The 15,941-nt window shown below is 46.3% G+C and overlaps 1 protein-coding gene and 1 pseudogene across 2 annotated transcripts; both read right to left on the bottom strand.

Moving 5' to 3' along the window:
• Positions 1-9,634: 9,634 nt before the first annotated feature.
• LOC123042611 (heavy metal-associated isoprenylated plant protein 39) lies at positions 9,635-10,877 on the bottom strand. Of its 2 annotated transcripts, none has more exons than XM_044465036.1 (3): positions 10,658-10,877; positions 10,459-10,534; positions 9,635-10,300 (listed from the first exon to the last, which is right to left on the bottom strand). In XM_044465036.1, the coding sequence occupies exons 1-3, from the start codon at positions 10,661-10,663 to the stop codon at positions 9,936-9,938; spliced, it is 447 nt and encodes a 148-aa protein (XP_044320971.1). In that variant the 5' UTR covers positions 10,664-10,877; the 3' UTR covers positions 9,635-9,935. The 2 variants fall into 2 exon arrangements, with proteins under 2 accessions (XP_044320971.1, XP_044320970.1); XM_044465035.1 differs by having other exon boundaries at positions 10,649-10,840.
• A 4,082-nt stretch (positions 10,878-14,959) lies between these two features.
• On the bottom strand, positions 14,960-15,693 carry LOC123039597 (heavy metal-associated isoprenylated plant protein 2-like; annotated as a pseudogene).
• Positions 15,694-15,941: the final 248 nt, after the last annotated feature.

Genomic DNA, 15,941 nt, shown 5'->3' with positions numbered 1-15,941 from the left:
CGAGGACGAACAGGAATTAATCTTGGGGATGCTGATACGTCTCCGTCATATCTATAATTTTTGATTGTTCCATGCCAGTATTATTCAACTTTTATATACTTTTGGCAACTTTTTATACTATTTTTTGGGACTAACATATTGATCCAGTGCCCAGTGCCAGTTCCTGTCTGTTGCATGTTTTTTGTTTCGCAGAAACCCAATATCAAACGGAGTCCAAATGGGATAAAAATGGACGGAGAGTTATTTTGGAATATTTGTGATTTTTGGGAAGTAAAATCAACGCGAGACGGTGCCCGAGGGGGCCAGGAGATAGGAGGGCGCGCCCCAGGGAGGCAGGCGCGCCCTGGACTCTCCTGCCCCCCCCCCGTAAGGCGGTTGACGCTCTTATTTTTTCGCAAGAAAGCTAATTTTATGAGAAAGATCTGGGCGAAAGATTCACCCCAATCGGAGTTACGGATCTCCGGATATTAAAGAAACTGTGAAGGGGTAGAATCTCAGAACGCAGAAACAGAGAGATAGATCCAATCTCGGAGGGGCTCTCGCCCCTCCCATGCGATGGGAGCCAAGGACCAGAGGGGAAACCCTTCTCCCATCTAGGGAGAAGGTCAAGGAAGAAGAAGAAGAAGAAGGGGGGCTCTCTCCCCCTTGCTTCCGGTGGCGCCGGAACGCCGCCGGGGGCCATCATCATCACCGCGATCTTCACCAACAACTTCACCGCCTTCATCACCAACTCTTCCCCCTCTATGCAGCGGTGTAACCCCTCTATTACCCGCTGTAATCTCTACTTAAACATGGTGCTCAACGTTATATATTATTTCCCAATGATGTATGGCTATCTTATGATGTTTGAGTAGATCCGTTTTGTCCTATGGGTTAATTGATGATCGTGATTGGTTTGAGTTGCATGTTTTATTATTGGTGTTGTCCTATGGTGCCCTCCGTGTCGCACAAGCGTGAGGGATTCCCGCTGTAGGGTGTTGCAATACGTTCATGATTCGCTTATAGTGGGTTGCTAGAGTGACAGAAGCTTAAACCCGAGTAAGGGGATTGTTGCGTATGGGATAACGGGGACTTGATGCTTTAATGCTATGGTTGGGTTTTACCTTAATGAATCTTTAGTAGTTGTGGACTGCTTGCTAGAGTTCCAATCATAAGTGCATATGATCCAAGTAGATAAAGTATGTTAGCTTATGCCTCTCCCTCAAATAAAATTGCAATAGTAATTACCGGTCTAGTTATCGATTGCGTTGGACAAATAACTTTCTCGTAACAAAAAGCTCTCTATTAATATTTACTTTACTGCATCTTTATCTAAATAGCCCCTACTTTTTATTTACGTGTTCTTTATTATCTTGCAAACCTATCCAACAACACCTACAAAGTACTTCTAGTTTCATACTTGTTCTAGGTAAAGCGAACGTCAAGCGTGCGTAGAGTCGTATTAGTGGCCGATAGGACTTGAGAGAGTATTTGTTCTACCTTTAGCTCCTCGTTGGGTTCGACACTCTTACTTATCGAAAGAGGATACAGCTATCCCGTATACTTGCGGGTCATCGTTATTCAACTCTCGTTCAAGATTTTTTGCAGGAAAACTTCTCTCTAAATGGGAAGGTCATTACGTTATCGAGGAGGTCTATCATTCTGGTGCCATAAAAATCAACAACTTCGAAGGCACAAGTCCGAGGGTCGTCAACGGTCAAAGAATTAAACATTATATTTCAGGTAATCCTATCAATGTTGAAACTAATATTATTGAAACCGTAACCCCGGAGGAATACATAAGGGACACTTTCCAGAACGTTTCAGACTCCGAAAAGGAATAGGTATGTGGTACGGTAAGTAAACCGACTCCAAAACAACTCCAATGGCAATTTTTATCAGTTTTGGAATATTTAAGAATTTTAGGAAGAAAGAAGTACTCCGAAAGGGACATGAGCCCCCCACGAGAGTGGAGGGCGCGCCCACCCTTGCTGGGCGCGCCCCCTGTCTCGTGGGCACCTCGTGTGCCTCCCGGACTCCATTTTCTTGCATGTTACGTATTTTGGTCGGTAAAAATTCATTATATATACTCCCGAAGGTTTTGACCACCGTATCACGCAAATATCCTCTATTTTTGTTTCGAGCTGTTCCTGTTGCAGATTAAAAGCAAGATGTCTTCTCAGGAGTCAGTTGGGGAGAGTGGGTGTCTCACCCAACACCAGGTCCAGGAGCAAATACCGATGCTTATCACTTTGGACCATCAACAGAGGATGAGATGGAGGCTGATTTGAAAAGGATAGATGCCATGGAGGAAGATCAAGAAGTTACCTCTCGTCTCCAAGCAGAATTCATGATGGGGAAACTACCTAGCTTGGCTATCCCAACTTCGGTCATCCCTTCCAACTTTAGATTTCTTTCTTATGAAAATATGAAAAAGAGCTTCACTTGTTCTCCAGAAGCTATGCAGCATCCTTGGGTAAAGGTGAAGGAAATATGCCCTAGAGGCAATAATAAAGTTATTATTTATTTCCTCATATCATGATAAATGTTTATTATTCATGCTAGAATTGTATTAACCGGAAACATGATACATGTGTGAATACATAGACAAACATATAGTCACTAGTATGCCTCTACTTGACTAGCTCATTAATCAAAGATGGTTATGTTTCCTAACCATTGACATGTGTTGTCATTTGATTAATGGGATCACATCATTAGAAGAATGAGGTGATTGACATGACCCATCCCGTTAGCTTAGCACTTGATCGTTTAGTATTCTGCTATTGCTTCCTTCATGACTTATACATGTTCCTGTAACTATGAGAATTGTGTAACTCCCGTTTACCGGAGGAACACTTTGGGTACTACCAAACGTCACAACGTAACTGGGTGATTATAAAGGAGTACTACAGGTGTCTCCGAAGGTACATGTTGAGTTAGCATAATTCGAGATTAGGTTTTGTCACTCCGATTGTCGGAGAGGTATCTCTGGGCCCTCTCGGCAATGCTCATCACCTAAGCCTTGCAAGCATGTAACTAATGAGTTAGTTATAAGATGAAGTATTACAGAACGAGTAAAGAGACTTGTCGATAACGAGATTGAACTAGGTATTGGATACCGACGATCGAATCTCGGACAAGTAACATACCGATGACAAAGGGAACAACGTATGTTGTTATGCGGTTTGACCGATAAAGATCTTCGTAGAATATGTAGGAACCAATATGGGCATCCAGGTCCCGCTATTGGTTTTTGACCAGAGATGTGTCTCAGTCATGTCTACATCGTTCTCGAACCGTAGGGTCCGCACGCTTAAGGTTTCGATGACAGCTATATTATGAGTTTATGTATTTTGATGTACCGAAGGTTGTTCGGAGTCCCGGATATGATTACGGACATGAGGAGGAGTCTCGAAATGGTCGAGACATAAAGATTGATATATTGGACGGATATATTTGGACACCGGAAAGGTTCCGGAGAAGTTTGGAGCCCCGGGAGGTTACCGGAACCCCCTGGGAGGTATATGGGCCTTATTGGGCCCATGTAGGAGGAAGAGAGAAGGAGCAAGGGAGGGGGGCGCGCCCCCCCAAGCCCAATCCGAATTTGGGAGGGGGGCCGGCCCCCCCTTTCCTTTCTCCTTCCCCCTCTTCCTATTACTACTACTAGTACTACTTCCTAATACTAGTACTCTTTCCTTCCCCCTCCAAATAAGATAAGGAAAAGAGAGGGAAACCTACTTGGAGTAGGTTTCCCCCTCCTCATGGCGCGCCCCCTAGGGCCGGCCACCTCCTCCCTCCCTCCTTTATATACGGGGGTAGGGGGGCACCCTAGAACACACAAGTTGATCATTGATCGTTCCTTAGCCGTGTGCGGTGCCCCCCTCCACGATATTACACCTCGGTCATATTGTAGCGGTGCTTAGGCGAAGCCCTGCAACAGGAGAACATCAAGATCGTCACCACGCCGTCGTGCTGACGGAACTCCCCCTCGGCGCCTCTGCTGGATCGGAGATCGAGGGTGCGTCATCGAGCTGTACGCGTGTCAAGAACTCGGAGGTGCCGGAGTAACGGTACTTGGATCGGTTGAACCGGAGGACGTACGACTACTTCCTCTACGTTGCGTCAACGCTTCCGCTTCGGTCTACGACGGTACGTAGACAATACTCTCCCCTCGTTGCTATATCATCACCATGATCTTGCGTGTGCGTAGGAAAATTTTGAAATTACTACGTTCCCCAACAAAAGGGAGCTTTGGCCGTTATGGGCAAGCTTCGTAAAGAAATTATGGATCTCAAACAACAAGTCAATAAGCTCGAGGAGAAGAACCGTATCCTGAAGGGCATCATCGCCAAGAAGATCATAACACCAACCGTGAAGAAGGAGAAATAATCACATGGGTATGGGCACTTCCCTTGGCAACTGCCAAGCTTGGGGGAGGTGCCCCGGTATCGTATCACCATCACACTCCTATCTTTACCGTTTTATTTAGTTCGATCCTTCTAGTAGTATCTTGATCCAGTAGATTGAAGTTTTGATACCAAGTAGTTTTGAGTTTTGCTTTGTGATCTCTTTTTGTAATTGAGTCCGTGAGCTATCTATAATAAAGATTAGTGTTGAGTCAAGGGCTTTGCTTTGTTGCTATGATCTTAAGGAAGTAGAAAGAATAAAAGAGTTCATATTGATCTTATGGTCAGTGATGACTTCACATATAGAAAGTATGAGGCATAAAAGTTGTTGAGGGTTGATAAACGTAGTTTTGGTCATCGTTGCAATTAATAGGAAGTGATAAGGAAAGAGAGGTTCACATATAAATATATTATCTTGGACACCTTTTATGATTGGGAGCACTTATTAAGTATGACATGCTAAAAGAGTTGACGTTGGACAAGGAAGACAACGTAATGGTTTATGTTTTCTCACATCTCAGCTAAAGTATATTGTCATTGACCTTCCAAACATGTTGAGCTTGCCTTTCCCCCTCATGCTAGCCAAATTACTTGCACTAAGTAGAGATACTACTTGTGCTTCCAAATATCCTTAAACCCAGTTTTGCCATGAGAGTCCACCATACCTACCTATGGATTGAGTAAGATCCTTCAAGTAAGTTGTCATGTTGCAGGCAATAAAAATTGCTATCTAAATATGTATGACTTATTAGTGCAGAGAAAATAAGCTTTGTACGATCTTGTTGTGGAAGTAATAAAAGCGACGGACTGCATAATAAAGGTCCACATACAAGGGGCAATATAAAGTGACGTTCTTTTGCATTAAGATTTTGTGCATCCAACCCTAAAAGCACATGACAACCTCTGCTTCCCTCTGCGAAGGGCCTATCTTTTACTTTATGTTTTTACTTTATGCTTGAGTGAAGGTGATCCTCACCTTTCCCTTTTTCATTTTATCCTTTGGCAAGCTCCTCGTGTTTGAAAGATCATGATATATATATATATCCAATTGGATGTAAGTTAGCATGGGCTATTATTGTTGACATCACCTAAAGGTGAATACGTTGGGAGGCAACACAATAAGCCCCTATCTTTCTCAGTGTTCGGCTGAAACTCCATAACCATGAGTATTGCGTGAGTGTTAGCAATTATAGGAGACTACAGGATAGTTGAGTATGTGAATTTGCTGAAAAGCTCTATTGTTGACTCTTTGTGATGATACGATAAATTGCAATTGCTTCAATGACTGAGATTATAGTTTGTTAGTTCCCAATGAAGTTTTTGAACCATACTTGACATTGTGAATTGATTGTTACTTGAGCATAAGAAATCATATGATAAAAATGAGGTCATGATGCCCTCATGTCCGTATTTTATTTTTGCTGTTATAAGAATGATCATGATGCCCTCATGTCCGTATTTTATTTTTATCGACATCTCTATCTCTAAACATGTGGACATATTTTTTGATTTTGGCTTCCGCTTGAGGACAAGCGAGGTCTAAGCTTGGGGGAGTTGATACGTTCATTTTGCATCATGCTTTTATATCAATATTTATTGCATTATGGGCTGCTATTACACATTATATCTCAATACTTATGGCTATTCTCTCTTATTTTACAAGGTTTACCATGAAGAGGGGGAATGCCGGCTGCTGGAATTCTGGCTGGAAAAGGAGCAAACTTTGGAAACCTATTCTGCACTGCTCCAAAAATCCTGAAACTCCACGAAACCTATTTTTGGAATTAATAAGAATTATTGAGCGGAAGAAATACACCAGGGGCCCACACCCTATCCAAGAGGGTGGGGGGCGCGCCCCCTGTCTCCTAGGCCCCCTGGTGCCCCCCCCGGTGTCCATCTTCTGCTATATGAGGGCTTTTATCCTGGAAAAACTCGTGGGCAAGCTTACGGGACGAAACTCCACCGCCACGAGGCGGAACCTTGGCGGAACCTTGGCGGAACCAATCTAGAGCTCCGGCAGAGCTGTTCTGCCGGGGACACTTCCCTCCGGGAGGGGGAAATCATCACCATCGTCATCACCAACAATCCTCTCATCGGGAGGGGGTCAATCTCCATCAAGATCTTCACCAGCACCATCTCCTCTCAAAACCCTAGTTCATCTCTTGTATCCAATCTTGTATCAAAGCCACAAATTGGTGCATGTGGGTTGCTAGTAGTGTTGATTACTCCTTGTAGTTGATGCTAATTGGTTTACTTGGTGGAAGATCATATGTTCAAATCCTTAATGCATATTATTACTCCTCTGATTATGAACATGAATATGCTTTATGAGTAGTTACGTTTGTTCCTGAGGACATGGGTGAAGTCTTGCTATTAGTAGTCATGTGAATTTGGTATTCGTTCAATATTTTGATGAGATGTATGTTGTCTTTTCCTCTAGTGGTGTTATGTGAACGTCGACTACATGACACTTCACCATTATTTGGGCCTATAGGAAGGCATAGGGAAGTAATAAGTAGATGATGGGTTGCTAGAGTGACAGAAGCTTAAACCCTAGTTTATGCGTTGCTTCGTTAGGGGCTGATTTGGATCCATATGTTTAATGTTGTGGTTAGGTTTACCTTAATACTTCTTTTGTAGTTGCAGATGCTTGCAATAGGGGTTAATCATAAGTGGGATGCTTCTCCAAGTAAGGGCAGTACCCAAGCACCGGTCCACACACATATCAAATTATCAAAGTACCGAACGCGAATCTTATGAACGTGATGAAAACTGGCTTGACGATAATTCTCATGTGTCCTCGGGAGCTCCTTTCTCATTATTAGAAATAGTCCAGGCTTATCCTTTGCTACATAAAGGATTGGGTCACCTTGCTGCACTTTATTTACTTTATTTACTTGTTACTCGTTACTATTTATCTTATCACAAAACTATCTATTACCTATAATTTCAGTGCTTGCAGAGAAAACCTTACTGAAAACCGCTTATCATTTCCTTCTGCTCCTCGTTGGGTTCGACACTCTTACTTATCGAAAGGACTATGATGGATCCCCTACACTTGTGGGTCATCAACAACCAGGTCATCCTACGAATCTCAACTGTCCATACCGGATTTCTAAAAGAAGTGGAGACATGACAATCAAAGAATGGAAAAAATATATGGACGGGCGTAAGGAGGTTCTTGGAAGCAAAAGGAAGCGAAGCGCAAGAATTGGAGACAGGATGATCTCCATTCTTCATAATGGAGAGTCAGGGTCTATATTGTTTTATGCTATTTTACCTTAAGGGTGTTTAGGTCCTACCTGATACTGATGATCATGTGCTAAGAACAATTAAGTAGGGTTGGGTTCGATGACTATGAGGATGATGATCGTATGACTTGTTATTAATAACGAGTAGAAGTTGTATGATGATGCATGATTAGTAGGACTTGTTATTATATATGATGATGTATGATGCAAGCATGAAGAGTTATTATATATCAGCGGGTGAAATGAACATAGCAGTAGCGTTGGTAAACCAAGCACGAAGATATAAGAGAGGCCACTTCTCTCTATTAGCTAGCTAATAACAACCTAAATTAACCCCCAAAATTCCTAAACCAGCCCCTTTCAAAAAAAAACCTCAGCTCCAGCTAGCTGCTGACGCGTGGATGCCTTTTGGTCCCGGTTTATGTAACCAACCGGGACCAAAGGCCCCCCTGCCTGGGCTACCCGCAGTGGCCACGTGGAGGCTCATCTGTCCCGGTTCGTGTAAGAACCGAGACTAAAGGCCAAGGGCATTAGTACCGACCTTTTAGTCCCAGTTCTTAAACCGGGACAAATGGTCCTTTTTCTACCAGTGACATAAATTAATAGATCTATGATCCAAATCATTCAAAGAGAGAGATGGAATAAGATAGGGTTCTTCCCAAAGTCCTAGGACAAGGAGGGCCGGATGCTTCTAGGAAGTCTTTCTTCTCCACAAGGGGAGGTCTTGATAATCATCGAGGGTTCTTCTCCTAAGAGGCCTTGCAACCCTTAAGATTCTCCACTTATAGTGGTCTTGATCTCCATATGAGAGGATAGATCCCACGAGGGGAGGTACATGAGCTAAGCTCTATGGTGTTTGTTCTAATCTTAGATATCCTATAAATGAGGAGGGGGGGGGGGGTCTATTTATACTCCATGTCAGGAAATGGTAGGTGGGAGAGAGATATGTGGGCATTGTGCCCGAGCTACACACAGGCAGGCACCAGATGTCCAGTACGTATCGGATGTCTGGTGGCTCGTGAGGCGGGGAACGTCCGCTACGCACCGGAAATCCGTATGATTGCTTCTGGGTAGGTGATACCGGATTTCCGGTGGGTACTAGATGTTTGGTCCGTCGGGAAGCACCGGATATCCGGTAGTCCAGTGGATGTCCGACCATTGTAGTGTCTTGGCTTCGGTTGCTTCCTCGTTGATCCTCTTCATCAGACACTAGACGTCTGGTAGTGGGACCGGATGTCCGGTGGTTGTAGCTCCGCAGCTTTGTCTTTGCTTCCACACTTTCTCCGTGGATGGTATAGCCGTTCCTTTGTGCTTCTATTCCTCCACACCACCCGTGAAGCTCAGATCAAACCTATATATGCATGTAGGAGGGTCAAGTAGTAAGGAGATGAGTCACCTTTATATGTACGAAGTTGGTGTCGCATGTGACCTTGACAAATGGACTCTTGATTTGGTGATGGTGATGTGGGAAAGATCCGTCCTCGAATCAAAAATCAAATCATCATGGGAAAGAGATGGCGGCGGCGTGTAGTAGTGGGCGTTCACGATGCACTTGGCATCGATATGCTCGAACTGGCCTCTCTCCGATGTCGGACCGTCTTGTGATTCGTTCAACATGAGCAAATAGAACACACTTAAAAAAACGAATGTGGTTAGCGTTAATGTAAAACAAAACATTCAAGTGGTGACTCAAGAATCTGTGATCGATTTCACGTAATTCAGCTCGAATTCAGTCATAGAAAATATAGAAATACGCGAGCTCTGTATGGGGAATTCGATCCTTGTGAACGTACTTTTGCCTGTATAGAATAGAAGAGTCGTCCATCGAGATCACCAATGACTGAAAACAACTGTCGGAGAGCTTCAGATTTACTTTCAGATCATCACTGACACCAATTTAGCCGCCTAAATTTCACTCGTTACGGTGTTTTTATCTCCTGCTATCACCATTGGAGAGCACTCGGTGAGCCTCCACTCACTCGGAACGGAATCCAGTTGCAGAAAGTTTCTATATAGTATATATTTATAGTCCCTTTCCTCACTGTTATTTGATTCCACATCTGCGCATCACAAACTCAGCAGATGCGTCTACTTTATCCCCCCAAAGAGAAAAAAACAAGACAAAACAACATCATCTACGGATCATATTATATCGCGATCGCTGTCGCAGGTAGGCTGACGAGTGGAGCAACCACCAACCACCACCGGAGCAGCTCGCGACCGGTGATCGCCGGTGAGCCACACGCCGGCAGGCCAGCTAGAAATGTACAGGGCGGGCGCGGGGCAGTGGAGTCGATCAGCAGATGACGCAGGAGTTGGGGTCCTCCTCGGCGCTGCGGACGAAGTAGTACGGGTGCGGGTGGTGGTGCTGCTGCGGCGGCGGCGGGGGGTACCAGTAGTGATGCGGGTACACCACCTGCTTGCTCCCGTCCTTCTTGTCCTTGTCGCCGTCCTTCTTGTCCTTGTCGCCGTCTTTCTTGTCCTTGTCCCCGCCGGCGCCGTCCTTCTTGTCGTCCTTCTTCTCCTCCTTGTCCGGGCCGACGGAGACGATGTGCGCCCCGAGGAAGACCTTGCGCAGCTTGGCGACGACGTCGACGGGGTCCATGCTGCCGACCACCGTCATCTTCTGCTCCTTCATGTCTACGCCCATGTTGTCGATGCCTGAGCCACGCACGGCACACGCAGTGAGTTTTCATCGCCAGCATGGATCAGCGGCAGAAACTTGTGTCGAGCTCTCTCCAGCTCCATGATTACAACGAAGCAGAGCAAGATAGGAGGACGGAATTGGGGAAGAGGAAGCAGGGGAGAAAGAGGAGCACCGTGGAGAGCGGAGACGGCCTTGAGCGCCTTCTGCTTCTGCCTGTCGTCGTGCAGGTCCAGCTTCAGCACAACCTTCTGCACTCGGCCGTCAGACAAGAAAAACCATCAGAACCCCGAGCAGCAAGATGAAGAGCCGCAGCTGAAATCTGCAACGTAAAGAAATCCCCCGAAATCCCCAACAGGACCGACCGCAGTCACCTTCATAGCGCCGGCGACCAAACAGACGGGCGACGGAGGGCTTCGCCGGGGACGTGATAAAATTTGTTGGTTGAGGAGGTGGAGCGGCCGCGTGCGCGTGCGTGCTCTGTCTCTCGGGCGATGAACCCGATGCGCGAGAGCAGAGGAGGAAGTGTGGTGGTGGTGTGTGATCTGGGCGGCAAGAGATGCGGCCCGGCGGGTTTATATAGGCAGCGCGGCGCCCCATCGCCCCGTCGCGTTGCCTTGCCCTCTTGGTTTTTCAAAGGGGCGCGGGGGCGACGTCAGGGCAGGGCAGCAGGCAGGAAGCTGCCACGAAGCAGCCTCCCTCCGGCTCCGGGCCGGGTGGATGCTCATCGGTCGGTGGCGCCGGGACTGCGTGACGCACCGGCGCGCAACGGAGAGAGAACTGAACCGGTGGATGCATCATAATCGCAGGGGTTTCGTCCGTCCTGTCGCTGTCGTCGCGGGCGATCGTGCCGGATCTCGGGTCGATCGGGTGGGCGTGGCGGCAAGGCGGGGGATGGGACGGATGGATGGCCGCGACGACCCTGACCCCGACCCGCCGGGTCTCCTGTCCACACGCGCGCGCCCACCTGCACGTCCTAGGTGCGCCCGGGCTGCCCGCCCCGGCCTGGCCATTATTATCGGGGGACACTTGACGGTCGTGCCCGATCCGGCGCCGGAGTGCCAGATTGCCACTACGGCGGCCCCGGGTCGGCCTGGTCGCCATTGGAGCAACTGTACTGCACGGACTGGGAATCGAATGGCCGGACCGAAGAATGTATACTACAGTGTAGAGTAGAAAACTTCAGCGCGTGACCAAAACCGTCGGTGTATGTTTGACTACACTAGCAGCTACAGAGGATCAGTTTGGGGTTAGTTTGGATCGTAAAGTTGTAGAATCATATAACAGAATCGCGATTCTAACAACCTTGAGCTAAAGGCGAGGGGACTGATAAAATCCAAACGTATCGCCCCATTTCTATGTTAAATGTGTCGTTTAAGATTTTTACTAAAGTTCTTAATAGTAGAGCTATGAAAATTGTTGATAAACTTGTTTCTAAAGTCCAGAATGCATTCATTAAATGTCGCTTTATTCTTGATAGTGTTCTTGTGTTGCATGAAACTATTCGCTCCTTACATGGAAGTGACTTCTGCAGCCGTCTTCTTTAAAGTAGTCTTCGAAAAAGCGCACGATCAAATTAATTGAGACTTTATGTTAGAGGTTTTAAAAACGAATTTACCTATCGTTTTACTTATTGGACAAAATATGTGGTATGTAATGGTAAAGTTGCCATCACTATTAACGATGTGATTGGTCCGTATTTTGCCACTAAGAAGGGTTTGTGGCAAGGGGATCATTTTCCCCTTTGTTGTTTAACTTGAATGTTGATGTACTCGCGGCCCTAGTGCAAAGGGCGCAAGAACAAGGGTTTATTAAAGGTGGACTGTCTAATCTTTCTGTTAGGGGTTTAACTATTTTGCAATATGGAGATGATACTTTTTTTTTGTTTTCATGATGACTTAAGAGGGGGCTAGAAACCTCAAAGTTATTCCTTGTGTCTTTGAACACTTAACTGGGTTGAAGATTAATTTCTTTAAAAGTAAAATCTGTTGTTTTGGTGAGGCTTTAGAGAGACACCATGATTATGCACATATTTTTATATGTGCTATTGGTGCTTTTTCCTTTACATACTTAGGTGTTCCATTGCATTTTTTCTTCTTCATAATTCTGATTGGAAGTCAGACGAGGAAAAAGTCGAGAAAGGGGATGCCTCTTGGCAAGGTGGGCTACTTCCTATGGAAGGTAGCCTATGGGCCTCTTCACAATGATGTTTCTTCCTATGATTGTTAAGGACATCTTTTATAGTTGTTGTTAGAGGGTCGTGGGCAATGGGCATAAGACCAGGTTCGGAGGATGCCTAGATCCATAACAAACCTCTTTGTCAGTTTTTTTTCTCGTCTGTACAATCTTAGGTTTTGTCAAAACATCATTGTGGCTAAAGTTGTTAGTCAAGATTTCAATCGTATCAGGTTGAGGAGATGTTTATATGGAGAAACTCTGGACATGTGGAATGAGCTCTTAGATATGTGTAGTCAGAATATTCTAAATGATGAGTGTGACAAAGAAAATGGTTGTTGGTCAGTTCTGCCACATTTTCAGCTAAATCTCTTTATCAATACATTATAGCTAGGAGAGTTGATTTCCACTTTAAGTTATTTTGGAAAATCAAAATGCCTTTAAAGAGTAGAGCTTTCGCCTGTTCGTGATCAAAGGAAGGATCCTTACCAAAGACAGTTTAAGTAAAGGGGGGTGGTCTGACACCAACAAATATGAGTTTTGTAATGCCTGGGAAAGTATTGGTCATTTGCTTTTTACATGTCCGATGTCTCGTTTCATTTGGAATGTTGTGGGGAGTGCTTTGGGTAATCCAAAAATGCCAACACATTACTTATTTGATATTCGCCAGAATTGGATACTAGCCTACACTGGCAAAGATCGTGTGTTGTTTCTATTGGTGTTTGTGCTTTACTTTTGTCTATATGGAAAACAAGAAATAAAGCTTCGCCAGTGATCGGTCAAGTGATTGAATTCGTCATGCTCGGACTTCACTTTTATTTTGCCATGTCCGGACTGTTAAACTATATTTTTTAAACGGGGGCAAAAGCTTTGCCTAATCTCATTAATTAAGAAAGAGAAGAACATAGTCTAATCATTTATATGACCACACAGGTCCGGATAAAGGGATCACTCTCCTCGTATAATACTTCCCAAAACCTTAGCCCCCGCAAGTACCCAAATATTTGCCTCATCCTTAATCCATGCCGCCACCCTCAAGGGCAGGGTAGCCTTATTATGGAAGACATGAGCATCTGTAAAGAGTTAACCACCTTCCTGTAGTAACCTAACTGGTCCTCGCTCGAAATCCACCATTAGTTCATCGTCTCAAGGTCGGCCCAAGAGGGGGTCGTAGATTGCCATCCCAACCAGCAGAAGATAATGTTCCAAGCTCTGATTGTGAAGCGGCATTTGAACATGATGGGCCTCCGGCTCCCATCTGCAAAGCTGGGAAAGGCCACAGTTGGGGCAACCCATGTGTTGAAGCATGCCAAGCTGCCAAATTATGTCTTTTAGTATGAGCCTAGAGAAGAATTTAATCTTAGGAGGCAACTAAATCTTCCAAACCATGTTTGGCAACACAGACTTGATCAAACCTGCAAACTGCATCCTATACGCAATGACGGCCGAGTAACATCCATCCGCACGGAACAAGGTTCATTTCATGGCTTTTGGACTAAAGGTGGCAAAATTGTTGTATTAGGATAACCAAAAGTCCGAGCATTATTGGTCATCGCCTTAGCGACGCAACTGTTGGTGCGCTTGGGAATGGTGAAGATGCCCGAAGCAATGTCTTTAGGTTTGTGTCCATTCAACCAAGGGGAGTGCCAAAAACTCGCCTTCATTCATCACCAATGGTGATTGTCATTGCTGCATAGAAAAGGGCATTGTCTTTATCGTCGCATGGGGTTTCGAGGTCAACCCAGGCCCTCTGCGGGTCCCCCCAAGGAAACCATAGCCAATGAAAGCCAAACTATGATTTATTTTACTTTGTTGGTTCGTTAAACTGTTGAATTATGATGAATCTATGCTATATGATAAAGGTTCATGAATTCGAGGCTTTGCGTTTGACTATGGATGCCGGAGAGTAAATATAAGGAGTCGTCCGGGCCATCTGTGGCCCTTAGACGTTTAGGGGGGGCGGATCTCCCAAGTCTGGCCGTAGATGCTCTCACCTCAGTATCTTGTACGTTCGCTCGTCAGGTGATGTCCCTGGCTCCTCTGTAGTGTGTGTTTTGCTTTATCTATGAAATGGGGGCAAAATTGTACTACGAGAGGGGAATTTGAGTCGGCTCCAAGAACTGATTTACTAAGCAAGGACGTTTGTTCCATCACAAGAGAGCAAGAGTGTTACTTCTTCAGACCAGTTGGACATTATCTTCTGAAACTTATATTGGCAAAGCTTACATTATCCTTTACTGTCAAGCAGGTCTTGTGTATGCACGTGCACTGCGTCTCCCCCAAGAAAAGAAGCCATACAACAGCTACTAGATGACTGGTGCAACCCTTGCAGGATCGTTGATACTGTATAACGCACGCTGTCGATTATCGTAACGGGTAGGCTGATGACAACAGCAACTACCAACCTGCAAATGTACAAATGTACAAGTATAAGCAGGCTGTCCCGATCGATCGGCAGGCTATGAGATACAAATGTACAAGCAGGCGGGCCTTGGAATTGATCAGCAGATGACGCACGAGTTGGGCTCCTCCTCGGCGCTGTGTAGGACGTAGCGCGGTGGCGGCGGCGGGCACCAGTACGATGGGTACACCCACACGAGTACACGACCTGTTTCTTGTCTCCGTCCTTCTTCTCCTCCTTGGCCGGGCCGACGGAGACGATGTGCGCCCCAGGGAAGAACCTGCGCAGCTTATCGATGACGTCGACGGGGTCCATGCTGCCGACCACCGTCATCTTCTGATCCTTCATGTCCACGCCCATGTTGTCGATACCTGAGAAAACCACGATTGTCGTCGTCAGAAGTGTCGAATTCAGATACCGGTGAGTGAATGGCCCCTAATCCCTTCCACGACTACGAAGAAGCAGAGCAAATACGAGGCCATGACGACGGTATCGGGGAAGAAGAAGCAGTGGAGTACCGTGGAGAAGGGAGACGGCCTTGAGCGCCTTCTGCTTCTGCAGTGGAGTGCCGGTGAACGTCCTGCACGTCCAGTTTCATCACCACCTTATATGCATGGAGCCGCCAGACAAGAGCAAAAACCAAATGAGCAGAGCCGTCCGAGCAAAATCAACAGCCGCGCCCTTCACCTCCTTTAGGCATTTGGATCCAGTGCTCTCCGGGTGAAAACCTATGCTTCGGCTTGGGCTGAAGCGGGCGGCGGCGGCGTTCACGTCGCATCCTTCTTGGGGGCGTCGCCTTGGAGGTCCATTCTGCCCTGCGTCGATGGTTGGCATCGCCCGACATCTTCGCCATCGGCCAGGCGGGTTCGCGGCCTCGGGGCCGGTGTGGAGGCGGGGCGGCGGCTCCGGATAGTTGCGTTGTGGAGCGTCGAATCTGGTCATTTGGGTGGTAGAGTCGTTGGCTCGTCGGATTCGCGGCCTTGGGGTCGGGGTGGAAGTCGGAGCGGCGGCTCCGGAGAGCGTCTTTCATTTGCAGGGTGTCGTTTCTGGTCACCGGGATGACAGAGTCGTCGACTCGTTTG

Source organism: Triticum aestivum, chromosome 2B (assembly GCF_018294505.1).
Source record: "Triticum aestivum cultivar Chinese Spring chromosome 2B, IWGSC CS RefSeq v2.1, whole genome shotgun sequence".
Taxonomy (NCBI): Eukaryota; Viridiplantae; Streptophyta; class Magnoliopsida; order Poales; family Poaceae; genus Triticum; species Triticum aestivum.
This window is presented reverse-complemented; position numbering and strand designations above follow the sequence as displayed.

Coding starts and splice junctions, on each gene's coding strand:
- LOC123042611 (XM_044465035.1), bottom strand. Junction 10,301..10,458: donor GGCCGTCTCCGCTCTCCACG/GTGCTCCTCTTT, acceptor TGCGTGGCTCAG/GCATCGACAACATGGGCGTA.